Raw genomic sequence first — 20,790 nt, 5'->3', positions numbered from 1 at the left:
TCCTGAGCTTGCACTCATAGGGAGAGAGAGAGAGAGAGAGAGAGAGAGAGAGAGAGAGAGAGAGAGAGAGAGAGAGAGAGAGTTTGAAAAGGAACACTAAAAAACTGTCATAGAAAGAGAGAGATGTAACGTGCACATGCACCGTTCACCCTCAAGGTCGTTCACTCTTGAACGGGTGTTGGCCGACTGCAAGATTGCGCAAATGCAGTAGACGCTCATGGAGAAAATTGCTGATTTATCTCCATCCTTACACACACAGAGCCACTCAATCTCACTCTCTCACTCAAAACACCATTGGTCCGGGGGGGCACACACTTCCAGACAGCCGGCACCGAGGGGAACCATGAAAGCAAGAGAAAGAGAAGGGGGAAGGAGAAACAACAGCAAGGGAGGGAATTGTGGCTTGTTTGCACTTCAAAAAACATGTACACGGATTTGCACTGCCATCACCATGGCCATTTTTAAGCAAAAGTTACAAAGGGGCTAGCTTGCTAGAGAACTCCACTTTGTAGGCTTCAAATGACACCCAAAATCTAGGAAAAAAGCCCTTAATTTGATCCAATTTTGACTTTTATAGGGGGGGCCTTTAATTTGGGAATTTACACTTTAATTGGTCCACTTGGCACCTTGAAGTGGCATTTTTGGGAAGGGGGCACCGCTTTGCTCTATCTGCTCTCTTCTTCTCTCTTTTGCACTTGGGGGGGGGGGGGGGGGGGGGGGGGGGTGCAATAGCGACGTCACTATTGCCCCCTAGGATTTTTTATTTTTTATTTTTTTCACCTTCATTTTTTACTCCCTTGTGGGCTCAGCCTTGCACTACTCTACATGGCTTGACCTTGACTCTTTCTCTCTATCCGACTCCTCCTTTGCTCCTTTTTGGCCCCGGCTCCCATTTTACCCTTGCCTTGGTTTGCCTCTTGCTCGAACGGCCCTTTTGCTCTTTGGTCCACTTGGCCTTCACTTTGCCCGGCCTTGGCTTGCTCTTTGCTCAGACGACTTTTTCTCTGTGGTCTTGGCCTTGGAGTGGCCCGCCGGCCTTTGCTTTGCACTTGGTCCATATGGCGACCTTTCTAGGATTCTCTCTCTCTCTCTCTCTCTCTCTCTCTCTCTCTCTCTCTCTCTCTCTCTCTCTCTCTCTCTCTGCTTACCTCCCTAATAGGCACCGGGGAGGGGGGGCAATAGCGATATCGCTATTGCCTCCTCCCCCTTTTTTCTTCAAAAAACAGGGCCAATGGCCTAGGAGAACTACCCCTAGTCGGGCGGCCTTGCCACATCATCATCATCATCGCCACCAAACCCTCACGCAGGCGTGTGTCGTCTGCACCACCCTGCACGACCAAAATCGCCTATGTCTCCGCCCTGATAGGCCTCGGGACACGCACCACAGCCTGGCTTACGCCATAGACAAACACAACGAGAGCTTCCCCTCTATGCCATACCTTCAAATGAACTGTCGCCTTGGCCATATACCACATGCTCTCCATGTCGAGCTTTGCATGTGTGACATAGCCCAGCGCCACGTGGCGCTTTCTCACCCCTTTGGCCTTTGAACTCCCAAAAAATTGTTATTCTTCCCACAAGAACCACCAATTTTTGGTCTATCCTTAATTGTTGGCCATTCTCTGCTCAGGTGGCCTATGCAGTGGCTCAGGAGCCCGACTAAAACCCACTGTTTTCATCTTCAAAGCATCTGTCTCTTGCCCCATTTTGAGAACTCCAAGGCTATCATCTGACGCTGCAAAAAATGTAAAAAAACATATGTCACTCTCCCCTAGGCGACTGCACTCAACTTTCAAACTGGCACATCTTGCCACCTAGAAACCCAATTGACGCGCCGTCGATTTGTGCTAGCTCCACATGGTGCATACTATCACCAAGAACTTTGGCAAGGCCCAAAAGATGCATGTTGCCACGTCCTCCAATGCAGCCAAGTGGGCTCAGACTCGGTCCCCGAAAAATCTTCAACTGATCATAACTCACTATCCGAGAAGACCGGCATGCTCCATAACTCAAGCTCTACACATGTATACACTGACATCAGCCCGGGAAACCTGTCCCTAGTTGCCATGTCCGTCAGGGATCTGCTACGCACTCCAACTTTAAACTTCAGTATCTTGCACACCGGAGCTCTGTTTGACGAGCCGTCTGGACTGGCTTCTAGAGCACACTGAGCACTACATTTTAGCAGGTGTACCTTGTGTGGTGGTTTGTGGAGTGTGTGAGCAGTGGAAATTGAGTAGACGGTGGCCTGCTAGTGTAAAGTGTTTTTTTGAAGGTGTTTTTTGAGAGGATATGGGTGTTGTGAATACCCTGAGTTATATAGAGGCCCTTGTGTTTGTGTGCGTGTTCCCCCATTCCCCCTCTCCAACGTGTCAAAAAATGGAATGCTATATAGTGTTCTTCATATGGGGGCCGAGGGAAGTGATCATAAGTGGTTCGTGGCTCTCAACTCAGTGGTCCTTATGAGACTCTACGTGTGTAGGCAGCTGCTAGAGACCACAAATTAGGGCATGGCAACTCGTGCTAGTTCTGGTATAAAGGGCTTTATATTGTCTCTATGAAGTACGATGTCAGAGTAGATGCAATGCTATTCACAAGAACTCCTGCAGCTCTACTGTTTCCATGCTCGTGGCTGCCCAATCTAGCAAGCTTTTGCATTCCCTCAACGATATGGGCTGGTCCCCACACATATTTTTCTGCGCAGCTGTCCGTGGCCGTGCACAACTATATGGAGATTTAGTGCTTCCATCATGGCTGCGAAAATAGTGGAGAGCTCTATTATAAAAAATTTAATGGCAGATAGCAGCAATGGGCGGGAGACAGGCAACTGCCTCACGTGAATGCATGTGCTGCTCAGCCTCTGCAGCCGTAGTGGGAAACACCTTCTATTGTTTCTACCAAGGCGGCCCCCACTATGGCCAACTTTGCTACACACAAATGCAAAGAAAATACCAAGGCGACCCTATCTACAGGTGACGGACGACAGCAGATGAAGACATAGCCATGGGGGCATACTTGGACAGGAAGCCTCACTCGCGCCGTTGTTCTCCTGTGATGACTACTGGCCTTGCTCGACCCTGTGTTGCCTTCTTGTTGGCCTTGTTCCATTGGTTGGCGACCTTCCAGTAGCCCACTCTCTATCGCTCTTTGTCAAGGAAAAAAAGGGGAGGGCCAAGAGCCCCCCATCATCCGCGTGCGCGGATGATTGGGGGGCTCTTGGCCCTCCCCTTTTTCTCCTTGACAAAGAGAGAGAGAGAGAGAGAGAGAGAGAGAGAGAGAGAGAGAGAGAGAGAGAGAGAGAGAGAGAGAGAGAGAGAGAGAGAGAGAGAGAGAGAGAGAGAGAGAGAGAGAGAGAGAGAATCCTAGAAAGGCCACCATATGGACCAAGTGCAAAGCAAAGGCCGGCGTCATGGGAAACTATCCCAAGAGACCTTAAAGATCTATCCGACGAGAATTGAACTCAAGACTTGTTATACGAGAGAGAGAGAGAGAGAGAGAGAGAGAGAGAGAGAGAGAGAGAGAGAGAGAGAGAGAGAGAGAGAGAGAGAGAGAGAGAGAGAGAGAGAGAGAGAGAGAGAGAGAGAGAGAGAGATCATCTTCTTAAAAGGAATGTTCAAAAATATCTCTGCTAACAATCATGCCGCTTTGAAATTCCAAAACGCCAGTTTTAGTGGAGGATCCAAATAAAAACTATCGATTCATTTTTATGATTTTTTTTGTAGATAGGATAGACAGTGGGAGTGCATGTGCTTGTTGCCGACGATTTCAACCAACGATATTACCAATTCTCTTCTAGTGACCTTGCAAGTGGATGTGCATTGGCTATCTCTCTTAGTGCTGCAACAAAAGAGGGGAGGTCTAAGAGCCCCTCCATCGTCCGCGTTGGGGGGGCTCTTGACCCTCCTCTTTTAGAGAGAGCGAGAGAGAGAGAGAGAGAGAGAGAGAGAGAGAGAGAGAGAGAGAGAGAGAGAGAGAGAGAGAGAGAGAGAGAGAGAGAGAGAGAGAGAGAGAGAGAGAGAATCTCATGGAAGCAGTCTTTGGGAAAAAATATATCTCAGTTAACAATCATGCCGTTTTAAAAATTACAAAATGTTGATTGAGAGGAAGGTATGTATCTAAAATTTTTGGGAAAAAGGGGGGGCACGAGCCCTATGATCATCCGCGTGCACGCGGATGATCACGGAGCTCCCGATCACATTTTTTTCCCAAATTTTGTATTATTAAATCAATCTTTGATTATATTTAGATTGAATTATCATGAAATATGTGCTAAAGTTAACTACTTAAACAAAATTATTAAGAGATTTTTGTTCTCAATTGATGTATAATGTAAGAGCTCCTATATAGATCTGAATTCACTGTGACCTATACTGTGTGCACAAGAGGGGCATTAGGCTCTACATGGTCATGCTCACTATACAAGTAAGAAAAGTAGTCAAGGGTTTCTATTTTGACCATACCAAAAGCCTGTTCTCAAAAGAAGGATTTTCCCCAAGTCACTAGAATACACACGAAACTCCACAATAGTGGGTTACTTTAAAGAGATATGTATTTAAAAGCATTGTCCCAATGTGGTACCATGACAAAAGCTTGAGAAGTTCTTGAGTTTTGCAGTGGTGTGGACACAAACTCATAGCAACAACATGTTCACAAGAAAATGAGGACATGAGCACCCTCATCATATGCATGCGCACAAAAAATGGGGGACACATACCTTGTTGATTTTTACTTGGTTTAGAAATATTATTGGGGTAGGGGCCACCTGAAGACGACAACCCTCTCCATTTTTACTTGGATGGATGTCGAGTGCATCAGAAGTTGTCCATGCAGTGGATACGTCTGATTTGGGCTTTCCATTGTGGATGGAAGAGAGTGCATTAGATATTTCCAAAAGAAGCTTTAGATGAGACAACGATCATGATGGACATGATAGAAAAAGTGAACGTGACGAAAAAATTCACAAAAGAGGTGATGATGGAGATCATAGTAGACATGATCATCATGATGATGGATATCATGGTAGACATGATCAGCATGAGAGGAGGTATGAAGGAAAAAGAGACCATGATAGACAAGATGGAGATAGAAGGGATTGTAACCATAGGGATATGATGACGAGAGTCACACAGAGCAAGATGATTGCATGGATAGATACAATGGATATGTTGGTGATAATGATGATGATATGTTCAAAGAGATAGTCAACAAAGATCTTTGACAATTTTCAAGCGCAATCACCTATGCTTACCTCTGCAACAAGGAATTTGGAATTATTTAAGGAGCTAATATGGGGAAAAAAATCTATCGCAAATCATAAGTCGGGGGCTACCAAATAAAACATTGTCCTTGAAAATTCTTTGGTTAATATATCCACTAAGTGTAGAGTGTTTCATGAACACATAATAAGTTTTTGGTGGGCTTCCTATTCAAGAGATCATCACCATCTAATATAGGACATTTCCAAGTAGGGAAGGGTTAGGAGCTTCTCTATATGTACAACTCTCCTAGCCCTCATAACCACTTTAGGCAATAGTAAGTACTTACTCTTTGCACATAATTTATCACAAAGATATGATGATTCAAAATGTTTATAAAATTTATTAAATACACGATCAGGTTTTGAACAAGAGTCAATTAAGACCTTTATCTATCCAAGGATAGAAACCGCGCTCTGATACCACTTGTGAGGGCCATGCCCGGGGACCACCGGCTGTACCATCTCCACATGGATACACCGTGATCTTCGACATCCCTCCCACTTGAGACTGACACCAAGACAGGACTCCTCTTGCTCTTCGATGCCAACTCAAGGGGGTGGTTTATCTCATATGGATCCCTTAGCCCCGAAGAACCTTTGCTTACCGATCAAACTTACCAATAGAAGTCATCAAACTAAATTGGAACTCAACCTTCCAGGGTCAACTGGTGGGAGTTCTGTAATTCACCCTTGGTTCAAGGTCATTGACGCTTTTTTCCCAATTATGACTGAGCACAGCCGTCAATGTGTTCCCCTAAGGTGAGTGTATTATAATCTACACGAATCCCTTGATCCCAAGTTATTCCCCCACTCCGTAGATCAGAATCCCTTTTTCCCAGCTCTGGACTTAATTGCTAAGACAACATAAAATTTGGTTCAACTTTCCGGCCAACAATTAACCCTCTAGAATCCGCCCACCCACCGAACCGTTTGATAAATGCACCTTTCCAAGGTAATACTATGATACTAGAAAACAATATTCCAATCATGTCGAACCAGGAATACATTTCAAGCCTTTGAAAGAAGCATGCAAACTGTTGCATACCCTTGCAAATGTGCATTTATCAGGTCGTTCCCACCTTTTCCTTTATATGATATTTTTACTTCCCTTTTCCTTTAATACTAGTAAAATTATCTAGTTATCTTTCAAGCAATCACATATACTTCTCCAGGCATATCCCTATCCTCGTCCCAGGACTCGGGTATCCTATCTCCTCCGCCACGTGTGGAGGCGGCGCCTTTACACAAATTTCAATTCTTATTTTTCTTTATCTTGTGTGGGAAAGGCTTCAAAGATAATCTACTTTAGGTTCCTTTTAAATCAATAATTCCGAGAAGAAGAGCAAAGGTCCGGCTGATGAGGACAATTGAGAATAGCCCATTTAGGTTCCTAGCCTTTCCAAGGTCCCTTTTTCCCAAACAATTTGAAGAGTTCCTTAATTAAATCACATATTCCTCCCTTATCATGATCCCTCCATGGATCCTTTTTCCTTCCTCCTTTTCCCGTCGGCATCAGGCCTACCCGGACTAGGCCGATTTCCAGACGCATCCGCGGGTCACATCCACCCGGCCGGGACACACTCCCATTCAATCCCATTTCTAGGGCAATGAATGAACCTTGAGCTCAACCATAGACCAACGGTTATCAGTCCTAGCCGAAAAGGACCATCCCCCGTTGTATCCCATAGGTAAACACCTGCGCCTGTCTTTTTCCAAACATGAAGACAAGTTCACACTTAGATCGCTATGTTATGCTAGGGCTATCCACGTCAATCTTCTCGGTAAAGTTTTTAATCCTAGTTTAAATTTTAGATTAAGCTCCTTGAGTTATAAACCCTTAATTCCTAATTCCTTTTAATTTTTATAATTCAAACAAGGCCTTAAGAAAAACAACGAATCTCATGGAAGTTTAAGGTTTTGTTTCTACGTAAGTTTCAAGTTATCCCCGATTTCGATGAATCCCATTTTGGTCCCTTTTCATCATTTTCCATCCATGGGGCATCTCCATGGAAGCGTTGGGAGTTTATGTTCAAGCAACACGGTCACGACATCCGTGAAGCTATCCCCTTAGTCCCCCCTTCGAATTTGCAAAACAAACTTGAAAGCAAACAAACTTGAATTGAACAATGCATATGCTTTCTATAATGAGTTTTTTCTTTGGTGTGATCTATGTGTGATACACACAAAACATTCAAAATGCACCAACTTACAACTTTGGCAACTAATCAAAACTTCGTTTGAGTGCTTATGCAAGAGTAAAACCCTTCTATGCATGGTAGTGTAAAATGGCAAAGTTCCTAAGAGTGGACTTGCTAGTGTAACGTAAAATATTCATGTAATAGTGTATGAGTGATTAACAAAATCTTCTTTAGGAAGGGATTTAGGCGTACCTTTAATATCGTGAAGAGGATTAATCAAGATACTTAAGGTTTTGGAACCTTAATGTGTAGATTGTAGGGTCTTCTCCTTGCTTTGAAAGAGTAACGGCAAGTGTATTGACGTGGACGGATCTCTTCCGCTCCCCTTTGCTTGAAAACCACCATTTTGGCTAGAAGAGATTAAGAAAACTCAAGCTTGTAGGTTAAGAGAGAGAAGGCGAAGAGAGTAATGGTAATTTGGATTATGGCTATGGCTTCTCTTGAGAGAGAGGGATGTGTAGGTGTGTGTGTGAAGGAGGATTAGCATTGGCTTTTTCATGGCTCATTATCAAGCTTGCACTATCAAAATGCGTAGACAAATGAAGTGAAGAGAAGAAGTGTTTAATGAGTAGGGAAGGCCTCCTTTTAAGATTAATTTTATAAGGTCTTTAACTTATCATGATAAGTTACTTTACATATTTTGATATGCTTTCTTCCTTCTCAAAGCTTCTCCAACAAGCTACTTATGCAAGAAGCTAATTTCCTACAAGTGGCTTATGCATGAAGCTACTTTTCCTACAAGTGGCTTATGCATGAAGCTACTTTCCAACAAGTGGCTTATGCATGAAGCTACTTTCCTACAAGTGGCTACTTTTCAATTCAACAAGTGGCTACTTTTCAATTTAACAAGTGGTTACTTTTCAATTTAACAAGTGTCTTTTTCAACAAGCTACTTTTCAACAAGTGGCTTCTTTAAGCTACTTTCAACAAGTGGATTTTCAACAAGTTACTTTTTCACCTTACCCTATTCTTTCTTTGTTTTTCTTATGCACATTTATATTTTCTTGAGATAAAACTAATATCCCATGCAATTGTTATATCCACATTCCCACGGTGAAAATCGAAAGCGTCTCATGGGTAGCTAGGGTGCTTTACTTTATCGTATTTGGAAAGTCGACGGCTTAGATATTTCAGCAAGAGTAAGGGCTATGAGGAGGACCTTACAAACTCCCCAACAAAAAGAAAGAGCTGTCCTCAGCTCGAAATAAATAAGTAAGGTGGAAAATCTTCATTCGCACGTTTCACATTCAACTTCTGGGTAACGCTAATTTATCCTTCCTTGGCTGGCTTGCCTATATAAGGTGTACTATATTTTTATTTCTTGCAATATTATTCCCTTTGTCTTTCACTTTTCTTTCCATCCCTTGTCAAAATTCCTTAGGTTTGTCTCTTTACTCATTATCTTATGTTATGGATCGGTGTCAAGAGCTTGTTTTATCTGTAGCCATTCCTCATCTACAACAAACAAGTGAAGCCGTGAGGAGAGATTTTGTGGAGCGATTATGGGCGCCTGCTATTTCCTCACTTGGGAACTTCAGTAGCTCAAACCAAATGGCGGACATTTCAAAGCGTAACAAGGGTGACCCTTTGGGGTTGGGATCACTTTCGTAATAATGTCCGTTTGGCTATGGTTACTGAAGCTATGGGTTTGGGTCCTCGGTATTACTGCGTGATGAGGTCAATGCATCGAGGTTTTTCAGAACGGGTCTTTTTGCTTGCTCAATTCCTTCCTCATCAAAAGATATATCTTTACCCTCATTTTGGTTTACCACTTAGAGGGCCCTTTAACTTCACACCTCATACTAGAGAGATTAGTGCAATAATTTCAAAGAAAATCTTTCCTATTGATGAGAGGCCTAATATGTGCCCTGCTTGTGATAGTTGCTTTTGTGATCATGTAATGGATGGGCTTATTGACCTCTAGAAAATGTATCTTTGTTATATCCCTTAAGAAGTTCATCATGTTTTAAGATCTTGTTGCATGTCTTAAGTCCTTCTTTCTCTGATTTTTCTTGATGAAATTGGTTCTAAGTTATTATATCTTGTATTTGATAGAAGTCCTTGAGAGAATTTCAAACTTAGCTAAATCTATTTATTGATTTTGTAATTGCATACACAGATCCAAGTCACAAGATGTAAAGGAAAACGCTAATCTCGTATTATTTAGCAGAAGATCACTTACAAAAGTTCAGTAAGAGAGAACTTGGATTTTGTAGTTACATGGGCTAACATGGATTAGTTTGAGTACAAAAAAACAGGAGAATTCTGATAAAAAAGATGAGGAAACTCAGAAGTAAGGCGTTCCCAATCTTCCCAAGAGGCATCTTCAATGGGGTAGCCCTTCCACTGGACTAAAGCCTCTCGAATCGTTCGATGTCGTAGCTTCCGCTCCTTCATGTCTAAAATTTGTTCTGGCTCTATCTGGAATTCTTCCTGTGTAATAAGAATAGTATCTTCATCATTTAGGATGTGAAGGGGATCTGCAACATATCTTTTTAGCAAGTTGACATGAAAAACATTGTGCACATGCAAGTGAGGGGGTAAATCGAGTTCGTAAGATTGGTCCCCTATCCTTCTCAAAATCTCAAAGGGTCCACAATATCTATATGCTAACTTCCTGTATTTTCCCAATTTGAGTGAACTTCTCTTTGGCTTGACCCTAAGGAAAACTCTATCTCCTACCTTAAAAATCCGGGGGGATCTATGTAAATCAGCATAACTCTTTTGCCTGTCACTTGCTCTCTTAAGGTTCTCCCTTATTATTTTGATTTGACGATCCATTTCTTCAAGTGTATTCTTTGCTGCAGGTACTGAGAGACTTGGGTCGGCCATTCTGAGTGGAATGATACAGTCTTGTCCATAAAGAGCTTTGAATGGTGACATTCCTAGGCTTCTATGGTAGGAAGAATTATAAGCAAATTCCACTAAGGGTAAAAACTTGATCCAAAGATGAGGTTGCTGACTGCAGTATGATCTCAACACATCTTCTATGACTTGATTAACTCTTTCAGTTTGTCCATTTGTCTCTGGATGATAGGCTGAACTTAAGTTTAATTGAGTGCCTAAGGATTGGAACTTGGCCTTCCAAAACTTAGAGGTAAACTTGGCATCCCGATCACTGATTATCCTAGCAGGTATTCCATGTAATCTGACAATTTCTTTTACAAAAATTTAAGCAATATCTGCTGCAGAGGCAGTGTTTTTGACTGGGACAAGGTGAGCTACTTTGGTGAGTTTATCCACCATCACAAAAATTGAATCAAAATTTCCAGCAGTCTTGGGTAACCCTGTTACAAAATCCATACTGATGCACTCCCACTTCATTGTAGGTATATCCAACGGTTGTAGCTTTCCAGGAATCTTAACTCTTTCAGCCTTCACTTTTTGGCATACCAAACACTTCTTAACATACTCTAAGGTATCCTTTTTCATCTTAGGCCAGTAGAAATTTTTTTTAAGAGAGGCAAACATTTTGTGAACCTGGGTGAGCTGCAAGGGGAGTTTCATGAGCTTCCTTTAGAATTTGCATCCTTAAGCATGTAGGTATGCACAATCGATTCCTGAAGAATAAGAGTCCATCTTGAATAGAGTAGCCTTCCAGATATCTTTTCTGAACCTGAGCTTGGATTTCTTGGATAAACAGACCGAATTGCTCATCAGTATGGAGGGCGTTTTGAACTTCTTCAGGTAGAGTTGAATGGACTAGCGTAATGGCAAGGGCCACTACTCGTCGGCTTAGAGCATCGGCAACTTGATTTTCCTTGCCTGGTCTAAATTTGATCTCAAAAGTGAACTCTTGTAGGAATTCAACCCATCGCCTTTGTCGCATATTGAGATCTGGCTGGGTGAAAATCCACTTGAGACTTTTGTGGTCAGTAACAAGTTCAAACATCTGACCTAGAAGATAGTGTCTCCACTTTTTGAGCGCATGAACCACAGCCAGTAGCTCGAGGTCATGAGTGGGATAATTCTTCTCATGAACCCTGAGCTGTCGTGATTCATAAGCTATGGGATGGACTTCTTGCTATAGGATTCCACCTATACCTTGTATGCAAGCATCCACTATCACCTCAAAGGTTTTTTGAAAATCTGGAAGTTTGAGAACAGGTTCACTGGCCAAAATCTCCTTTAGTTTGTTGAAGGCTTTATCCCTCTTGTCTGACCAAATAAAGGGTTCCTCCTTCTTAGTGAGTTCAGTGAGAGGGCCTGCGATGAGGGCATAGTTTTTAATAAATACTCTACACCATCCTGTGAGGCCAAGAAATCCCCATACTTCTGAAACAGTCTTGGGAATGGGCCACTAAACTACAGCTTCCACCTTAGCTGGGTCGGGAGAAAGACCATCCTTTGAAACTATGTATCCCAAATAGGAAACCTTCTCTACAAAGAAAGAGCATTTGCTGCGCTTGGCATAGAGTTGGGCTTTTCTGAGAATCTCCAAGACATGGCGTACATGCCGTTCATGATCTTCTCTAGTCTTTGAATATATAAGGATGTCATCAAAGAAGACTAGAACAAAATCATCTAACTCTGTTCTGAAGAGGTCGGTCATGAGACGGTTAAAGGTGGCTGGGGCATTAGTTAGGCCAAAAGGCATGACAGTGAACTCATAATGTCCAAACCTTGTGTTAAAAGATGTTTTTGGAATATCCTCCCTTTTTATCCCAACTTGGTAATAGCCTGACCTGAGATCAATCTTGGTGAAAAATTTGGAACCACCGAGTCGATCAAGCAGCTCATCTATGCGAGGCAAGGGATACTTGTTCTTGACAGTGCACTGATTTAGGCCTCAAAAATCTATGCAAAGTCTGAACGTTCCATCTTTCTTCTTTTGGAAGAGTACAGGAGCACCCCAGGGAGAGACACTGGGTTTGATGAAACCTTGTTCCAAAAGCTGAGTCAATTGATTCTTCAGCTCTATGGATTCGGAAGGTGACATCTTGTAGGGAGTCCTTGCTATTGGTTGGGCACCAGGAATGAGCTCGATCTCGTGTAATAATTCCCTAGGTGGTGGAAGAGTTGTCAATTCCTCCAAAAAAATATCTTGATATTCATTTAGCCATTCAGGCTCTGATTCTTCTAATTTGGTCTCTGGTTTATTGAGCCTTATAACAAAAATTGACAATCCTTTCTTTAGCCCCTTAACCAAATGACTGGCTTTGACCACTTTCAGGGGAGCTTTCCCTATTCTGCCTTGCACTGAGACTTGTTCACCCTTTGAGGTGGAAAAAGAGATGCTTCCTTCACTGCAATGGATGTTGGCTTTATTTTTGCTCAGCCAATCCATCCCTAAGATTCCTTCAAATTGGCCCATCTTTAGGATTCTAAATCTTTGTTGGGTTGAGTGACCTTCTAGTAGAAAGGATAGGTCTACCATTTGTTCATCTGTCAGAATGGTGGATCCCGTTGCTAGAGAAACCCGTAACTTACGGCCTGTGGGTTGGGAGGTGACTTGCAATCTTTTTACAGTGTTAGGTGACAAAAATGAATGTGAGCTACCAGAATCAATAAGAAAGGAAAGAGGTTTACCCTCATACTCTCCCTTAGTCTCAAGAATGGAGAATTGTCGATTTCGGCCACTGGGGTCCAAGGCAACATAGATGTGGGCTTGCTCCTCCATCTCATCCTTTACTGAAATGAAGTTCACAGTTGATGATTGAGGTGGGTTGTTGGTTGGATTTTGTCCATGAAGATGAGGCATAGGATTAGGTCTTGCTTGTGATCGATTTCTCCCTCTGGTTTGAAGGTTTCTAAATTGTCCCCCTTGATTGGGTGAATTCAGACGGTTAGCAGGAGGCACCAAATAATTTGAGTCATTTCCTTTAGGGCATTCGGCCTTCTTATGACCAAACTCTAGGCACTTGTAGCATTGAATTTGTCTTCCACTTTGAGTGACTGGAAGAGCGTTCACACGAACAAAATGTGGTGGTGGTTGGGGTTGGGTAGCTGGCTTTGGGATAAACGATACTTTATTTGCTTGACAGGGCTGACCGTGGTAAGAAGGAAATTCCCGCTTCTTATTAGTTGTGGTGCTTCCCTTAAAAAGGCTCTTATGTTTTGACTTGGCCCGAATTAAAGCGTCTGCGAGTGAAACAGGTCGGAGGGACTCTACTTCAGAAGCCAAATCTCCTCCAAGTCCAAGGATAAAGCGACTCAGATTTTGTTCCTCTGTCATGAGAGGAGCATATCGTGAAAGCCAGACAAACTCTTCATAGTAATCTTCGACAGACCTATTCCCCATCTTGCATGAAAGAAACTCATTCATCTTAGTGGTGGAGTAGTCTAGGGGAAGATAGCGTTCCTTGAGAGAATGCTTTAACTCATCCCAACTTTGAGTCACTTCTGCTACCTGGCGAGTTTGACAGTTGAGCTTCCACCATGTTTTTGCAGGTCCTTCTAGCTTGGCTCTTCCCATTATTCCTTGAGCTATTGAATTGTAACCAGCAAGAGCAAAGTAGTCATCCATCTGAACTATCCACTCTTCTAGCTGGGTAGGCACATCATCACCCGTGCCTAAAAATGGATGTGGTTGCACAGATTTGAGAAGGGCCTTGAGATCTTTGTCACGCCCAAAATCCTCTACAAGGACTGCAGCAAGCGACATTTGGTTGGAACGTGGAACAGGTGTAGCTTGGGGTGTTGGTAGAACTTGTGAATCAAGGGGTGCATGATCTGAAGCACTAACTGATGGTAAATCCCGAGTAGCCTGACTCCTTGTGAGTCTACGTGACATTTTGCTGAGACCAAAAAAAATATCCTTTCTCTTAGCAATCGAGTTGAAAAACATTTCAGGTATACAAGACTAGTTAAATTCTTTTTAGAGATAGAAGGTAAACTCTTTGCTATTTTTTTAAAATTTTTTTTTCTCTCCTTCAAAACTGTTTTACATCTCAGGAAAATACTTACTGATATAGGCTTGCACTTCTTTAGTAATTTCTATACATCAAGTTCTTCCATCTCGTGCTTTGTCAGTACGGTCTTTAAAGCCCTAAGGTTACAATTCACTGAAAATACAAGTCTGTGGACTCGAGAAGAAAGTGACTTGCGAGCACATATAGCCTCACCGACTTGTTTCCAAGGGTTATGTGTAAATGGTCCAGTAAGTGATGTTCTTTGTTGTGGGTAGATAAACATCTTATCATGAGGGAGATTGGTTATTAATAGAAGAAGCTTGCTTTCATATTCTATGGCATGAGAACTAATAATACAATAGCGATTGGGACCTAGTCCCAATTTCTCCCTCATCATGGCCAGACGAAAATTATTTAGAAGGTGTTCATGGCCCCAAAGAGTTACGTCAGTTATGTTGCATTGGGTCTTCCACATTTGTTGAGCTCCGGTTGTCCCTTTGGTAGGAAAAAGAAGGTGAACAAGGTGTTCTAACATGGCCTCCTTTTGTTCCATAGTTGCTTCTTCCATTTTATTTTGGACAATTTCGAGTACTTCCTCTTCTTGAGAGGTCCACGTCATCTGAAAATTTCATGCAATTTGAGAAGTTATTTTTCATTACCTCACTCTTTTCTACAAGAGTCAATTAAGACCTTTATCTATCCAAGGATAGAAACCGCGCTCTGATACCAATTTTGAGGGCCATGCCCGGGGACCACCGACTGTACCATCTCCACATGGATACACCGTGATCTCTGACATCCCTCCCACTTGAGACTGACACCAAGACAGGACTCCTCTTGCTCTTCGATGCCAACTCAAGGGGGTGGTTTATCTCATATGGATCCCTTAGCCCCGAAGAACCTTTTCTTACCGATCAAACTTACCAATCGAAGTCATCAAACTAAATTGGAACTCAACCTTCCAGGGTCAACTGGTGGGAGTTCTGTAATTCACCCTTGGTTCAAGGTCATTGACGCTTTTTTCTCGGTTATGACCGAGGACAACCGTCAATGTGTTCCCCTAAGGTGAGTGTATTATAATCTACACGAATCTCTCGATCCCAAGTTGTTCCCCCACTCCGTAGATCGGAATCCCTTTTTCCTCGCTCTGGACTTAATTGCTAAGACAACATAAAATTTGGTTCAACTTTCCGGCCAACAATTAACCCTCCGAAATCCGCCCACCCACCGAACCGTTTGATAAATGCACCTTTCCAAGGTAATACTATGATACTAGAAAAAAATATTCCAATCATGTCGAACCAAGAATACATTTCAAGCTTTTGAAAGCAACATGCAAACTGTTGCATACCCTTGCAAATGTGCATTTATCAGGTCGTTCCCACCTTTTCCTTTATATGATATTTTTACTTCCCTTTTCCTTTAATACTAGTAAAATTATCTAGTTATCTTTCAAGCAATCACATATACTTCTCCAGGCATATCCCTATCCTCGTCCCAGGACTCGGGTATCCTATCTCCTCCGCCACGTGTGGAGGCGGCGCCTTTACACAAATTTCAATTCTTATTTTTCTTTATCTTGTGTGGGAAAGGCTTCAAAGATAATCTACTTTAGGTTCCTTTTAAATCAATAATTCCGAGAAGAAGAGCAAAGGTCCGGCTGATGAGGACAATTGAGAATAGCCCATTTAGGTTCCTAGCCTTTCCAAGGTCCCTTTTTCCCAAACAATTTGAAGAGTTCCTTAATTAAATCACATATTCCTCCCTTATCATGATCCCTCCATGGATCCTTTTTCCTTCCTCCTTTTCCCGTCGGCATCAGGCCTACCCGGACTAGGCCGATTTCCAGACGCATCCGCGGGTCACATCCACCCGGCCGGGACACACTCCCATTCAATCCCATTTCTAGGGCAATGAATGAACCTTGAGCTCAACCATAGACCAACGGTTATCAGTCCTAGCCGAAAAGGACCATCCCCCGTTGTATCCCATAGGTAAACACCTGCGCCTGTCTTTTTCCAAACATGAAGACAAGTTCACACTTAGATCGCTATGTTATGCTAGGGCTATCCACGTCAATCTTCTCGGTAAAGTTTTTAATCCTAGTTTAAATTTTAGATTAAGCTCCTTGAGTTATAAACCCTTAATTCCTAATTCCTTTTAATTTTTATAATTCAAACAATACCTTAAGAAAAACAACGAATCTCATGGAAGTTTAAGGTTTTGTTTCTACATAAGTTTCAAGTTATCTCCGATTTCGATGAATCCCATTTTGGTCCCTTTTCATCATTTGTCATCCATGGGGCATCTCCATGGAAGCGTTGGGAGTTTATGTTCAAGCAACACGGTCACGACATCCGTGAATCTATCCCCTTACTCCCCCCTTCGAATTTGCAAAACAAACTTGAATTGAACAATGCATATGTTTTCTATAATGAGTTTTTGCTTTGGTGTGATCTATGCGTGATACACACAAAACATTCAAAATGCACCAACTTACAACTTTGGCAACTAATCAAAACTTCGTTTGAGTGCTTATGCAAGAGTAAAACCCTTCTATGCATGGTAGTGTAAAATGGCAAAGTTCCTAAGAGTGGACTTGCTAGTGTAACGTAAAATATTCATGTAATAGTGTATGAGTGATTAACAAAATCTTCTTTAGGAAGGGATTTAGGCGTATCTTTAATACCGTGAAGAGGATTAATCAAGATGCTTAAGGTTTTGGAACCTTAATGTGTAGATTGTAGGGTCTTCTCCTTGCTTTGAAAGAGTAACGGCAAGTGTATTGACGTGGACGGATCTCTTCCGCTCCCCTTTGCTTGAAAACCACCAATTTGGCTAGAAGAGATTAAGAAAATTCAAGCTATGGAAAGCTTGTAGGTTAAGAGAGAGAAGGTGAAGAGAGTAATGGTAATTTGGATTATGGCTATAGCTTCTCTTGAGAGAGAGGGATGTGTAGGTGTGTGTTTGAAGGAGGATTAGCATTGGCTTTTTCATGGCTCATTATCAAGCTTGCACTATCAAAATGCATAGAGAAATGAAGTGAAGTGTAGCGAAGTGAAGAGAAGAAGTGTTTAATGAGAAGGGAAGGCCTCCTTTTAAGCTTAATTTTAGAAGGTCTTTATCTTATCGTGATAAGTTACTTTACATATTTTGATATGCTTTCTTCCTTCTCAAAGCTTCTCCAACAAGTGGCTTATGCATGAAGCTACTTTTCCAACAAGTGGCTTATGCATGAAGCTACTTTCCTACAAGCACTACAAGAGGTTGTGTGCTCTTGTGACGTTGTTAGCGACGGAAATACACTGGGTTTTTATAACCCCCGGCGTCGCTAAAACCGTCGCTACGAGACCATCGCTATATGAGTCGCTATAACCGTCGCTATATGCGTCACTATGAGCGTCGCTATATAGCGACGCATATAGCGACGGCTATAGCGACATTTAAACAGAAGTCTATAGCGACGCTCATAGCGACGCTACAGAGCCATAAATAGCGACGGTTATAGCGACGCCCGAGAGAATTTTTTTTTGGTGATAGGGCATTGAATGCCCTGCCACCCATCAACCATATTGTACTTGATTCACTTTTTTAAAAAAGTGCAAGGGTAGATAATAGACCCAAAATAGTCACCCACAAGACGCATTGTTTGCAAAATTGACAAGCGTAAAATTGACAATTGTACACATCATAGGCAAAATGAATTGATTGGCAAATGTAATAATGACAATTGTACAACATCATAGGCATAAAGAATTGATTGGCAAAATGAACTGCGGTGACAAATGTAATAATATACATGGTTCAAAAAGACGTATAAAATCCGTCTCATGATACATAAGCTATGAGAAACCCTAAACTAATGCTATCTAGCTACGGCTAAACTGACGTCGTCTAGTCAGACGTCTCATCGCGTCCAAGCGGCGTATCTGTCGGATTCTGCAAAAAAAGACAATAAGACAGCTTTCAGTAAGTATAAACATATAACGACATTTATAAAACAATACAAAAAATAGAAAAGAGTAAACCCTAATACTAACCATGCCGCCGCGAGAACTGAGAATGTCCATCAGGGAGTTTAAGCCCTTCCTGCCTGCGTACTCGCGCTCGTACGGTGTGGGATCACGTCCTGTCATCGACCACTGTCAAAACATACAAAGATTTCATTATGTTAGCATTAAAAAACTCATAAACCCTAAACTATCGAACATAAAGAGCAATGCGAAAACACTTACAAAATCGGCCTCAAATGATGCCCATCCATCGCTCCCCAAGTGGTGCGAGCTCCTTGCCTCTACTCGCGCTCTGGCTGCATCCTTTTGTTGCTTCCACTTGTCGGGATTCTCGCGCGCTGCTTTCTTCGCATTCTTCCAATCTTCTTTGGCCAGCCAATCTGGCCTGTTCCACCCATGCTTGATTGATTTTTGCACTTCGGAACGCTTGTGTTTGCAGTATTCACGCATTCGAATCTTCATCAGGTCTTCATTGAAGCGCTGATCCCGTGTTGGAACGGGAAACTCATCATGAAGTATGCTGATGACTCTGTTTTTTAAATCACTTGGTACTTCACTCCATTTATTTAGTATGTAGTGTTTAAACAGCTGAGAGCAAAGACCACGCATGCGCAAGATCACCTTCTTGCCGTCATCATCCATGATGATGCCGCCGCTGAAGTGGACGGAGTAAGGCAAGCCCTCTGGCCGGTGACGCGTGAACCTGGGTGTCTCGGTAGGGGTCTCTAGCGGCGTGTCGATGGGGGTACGGACGTTAGGTGTCTCCACCTGCGTCTGGGCCCCGAAGCGAGGAGTGTCGAGTGGGGTGGCTCCTGGCGGAGTAGGTAGAGGTGTGTAGCTGCTAGGAACAGTCAGCCGCGCAAAACCTGGCGTAGATGGCAATGCTGTGGCTGGTGTGGGGGCGGGCAAAGAAGGGGAGGGTAAAGAGCCTCGTCGAACACGAGGCGGTGTGGAGGCATCGGCGGTGGAATCCCCACAACAACCGCCACCGCCACCACTAGAGCGCCGGTGTCTAGACGAGTGTGAAGCTCGTCTCGTCGACGCCGAAGCTTCGGAGCGCGCCGAATGCTCCGAAAGAGAGGGAGATGCGGATGGAGTAGGAACGCGCGATGATGCGCCAGAGCGATGACGCTCCACGTACCACTGTCTCTGCTGCGGTGACAAAGAAGAAAGAAACTCCTCATCATCCATACCTGCATTAAACACACGAATATTTGAACTTAATATTGAATGAATAGAGTAGACAATGACGCAAAGACCATTAAATACAATGACATAATGACGCATATAAATACAATGACGCAATGAATTGAGTGATAGAAGAGGCAAGTCGAAAACTCAGAATTTTCAATCAAAAGATGTGAGCGCGAGTAGAAAAGAGCGTTATACACCATGGAAGGTACTTAGAGAGCCAGAGCTTTTACAACACGGAGCAAAATTGTTCAAATACAATATTTGTGGCTTTAAGAGATCTCTCTCTCATCCTCGCATAACTCAGCATAACTTCCTATATCTATATAGAGCTCTCCGTTTAAACACATATCCTCTGTTTCATTTTGTAGCTCCTCTGCATGCACCCCATATAGAGTAGTAGCATCTTGATGCTCGTCTGGCACCACCGCAGCGGCTTCTGATTGAGCATCTTCTTTGATCTCCTCCATTGATGCCGTTGTGATTGGCACATGGTAGCCTTCATACGTCCTTGCACTACGAGGGGCTACCTCTATGACGTACCACCAGTTTGATGTAGACTTTGTAGGATGAAATATTACCTGCCAGAGCCACATAACTTACATGAGAGATTTCAAGCACATAACTTGTAAAAGGGGGATGTTAACTATTTACATACTTACTTGTTCACAATGCTCGGGTAGTACGAAAGTGTCTCTTAGGTCATTCCATTTCTTAGTAGAATCCACCTCAAGAAAACCAGACTCTCCTCTACGCACAGTAGCGTTGCGACCCTCCATGATTATCTTGAACCATTGCACGTCGAACAAGTCGACAAAAAATCCTCTGTAATCGATCCTCAAAATCTCTTGTAGCGTGCCGAAGTAAGTGAGTTCCGCCACCATAGGATCTGCATCAGAGGAACGTCGTCGACTAGACTGTTCAAATTTTGCCATGATTCCACAATCTTGAGTAAAACGCTTTTTGTCGATCCGTTCCACCCTAAAATGTCGACCTTTACACCATGCTGCTATGTATGACTTATACTACAACGAACAAAGATTATGAGTGGCCGTTCAAACGTTTAGAAATAAAGTCACTAGCTAGTCGTACATTGCAAACTTACATTGGTCGCGCAACCCCGAGAGTACTCCCACTCTTCCTCAGTCACTTAGTCACCGCATTGTTGTGCGCTTTTCAATTGGTTGTGCAACCATCTTAAGCTCATGAATGTTGGTAGGCTCTCCAGAACCGTCGGATAGTGCATCGGTGGTCGTCTTCCCCGTCTCCACTCGATTCGT

The 20,790-nt window shown here is 42.9% G+C and overlaps 2 protein-coding genes across 2 annotated transcripts; both read right to left on the bottom strand.

Annotated features, from left to right (window-relative positions):
• Positions 1-9,690: 9,690 nt before the first annotated feature.
• Positions 9,691-10,287, bottom strand: LOC147437158 (uncharacterized). Its single transcript, XM_086486523.1, has one exon. The coding sequence runs from the start codon at positions 10,285-10,287 to the stop codon at positions 9,691-9,693; it is 597 nt and encodes a 198-aa protein (XP_086342649.1).
• A 1,957-nt stretch (positions 10,288-12,244) lies between these two features.
• On the bottom strand, positions 12,245-14,188 carry LOC147437157 (uncharacterized). Its single transcript, XM_086486522.1, has one exon. It carries the CDS (start codon positions 14,186-14,188, stop codon positions 12,245-12,247), a length of 1,944 nt encoding a protein of 647 aa, XP_086342648.1.
• Between the last annotated feature and the right edge of the window lie 6,602 nt (positions 14,189-20,790).

This window comes from Adiantum capillus-veneris, chromosome 17 (assembly GCF_014529385.1).
Source record: "Adiantum capillus-veneris isolate H3 chromosome 17, ASM1452938v2, whole genome shotgun sequence".
Classification (NCBI taxonomy): domain Eukaryota; kingdom Viridiplantae; phylum Streptophyta; class Polypodiopsida; order Polypodiales; family Pteridaceae; genus Adiantum; species Adiantum capillus-veneris.
Note: the sequence above shows the minus strand (reverse complement) of the source record. Positions and strands in the feature narration are given on the sequence as shown.

Excerpts from the sequence above, each read along its gene's own strand:
- LOC147437158 (XM_086486523.1), bottom strand. The coding sequence starts at position 10,287 with ATGGCCGACCCAAGTCTCTCAGTACCTGCAGCAAAGAATACACTTGAA.
- LOC147437157 (XM_086486522.1), bottom strand. The coding sequence starts at position 14,188 with ATGTCACGTAGACTCACAAGGAGTCAGGCTACTCGGGATTTACCATCA.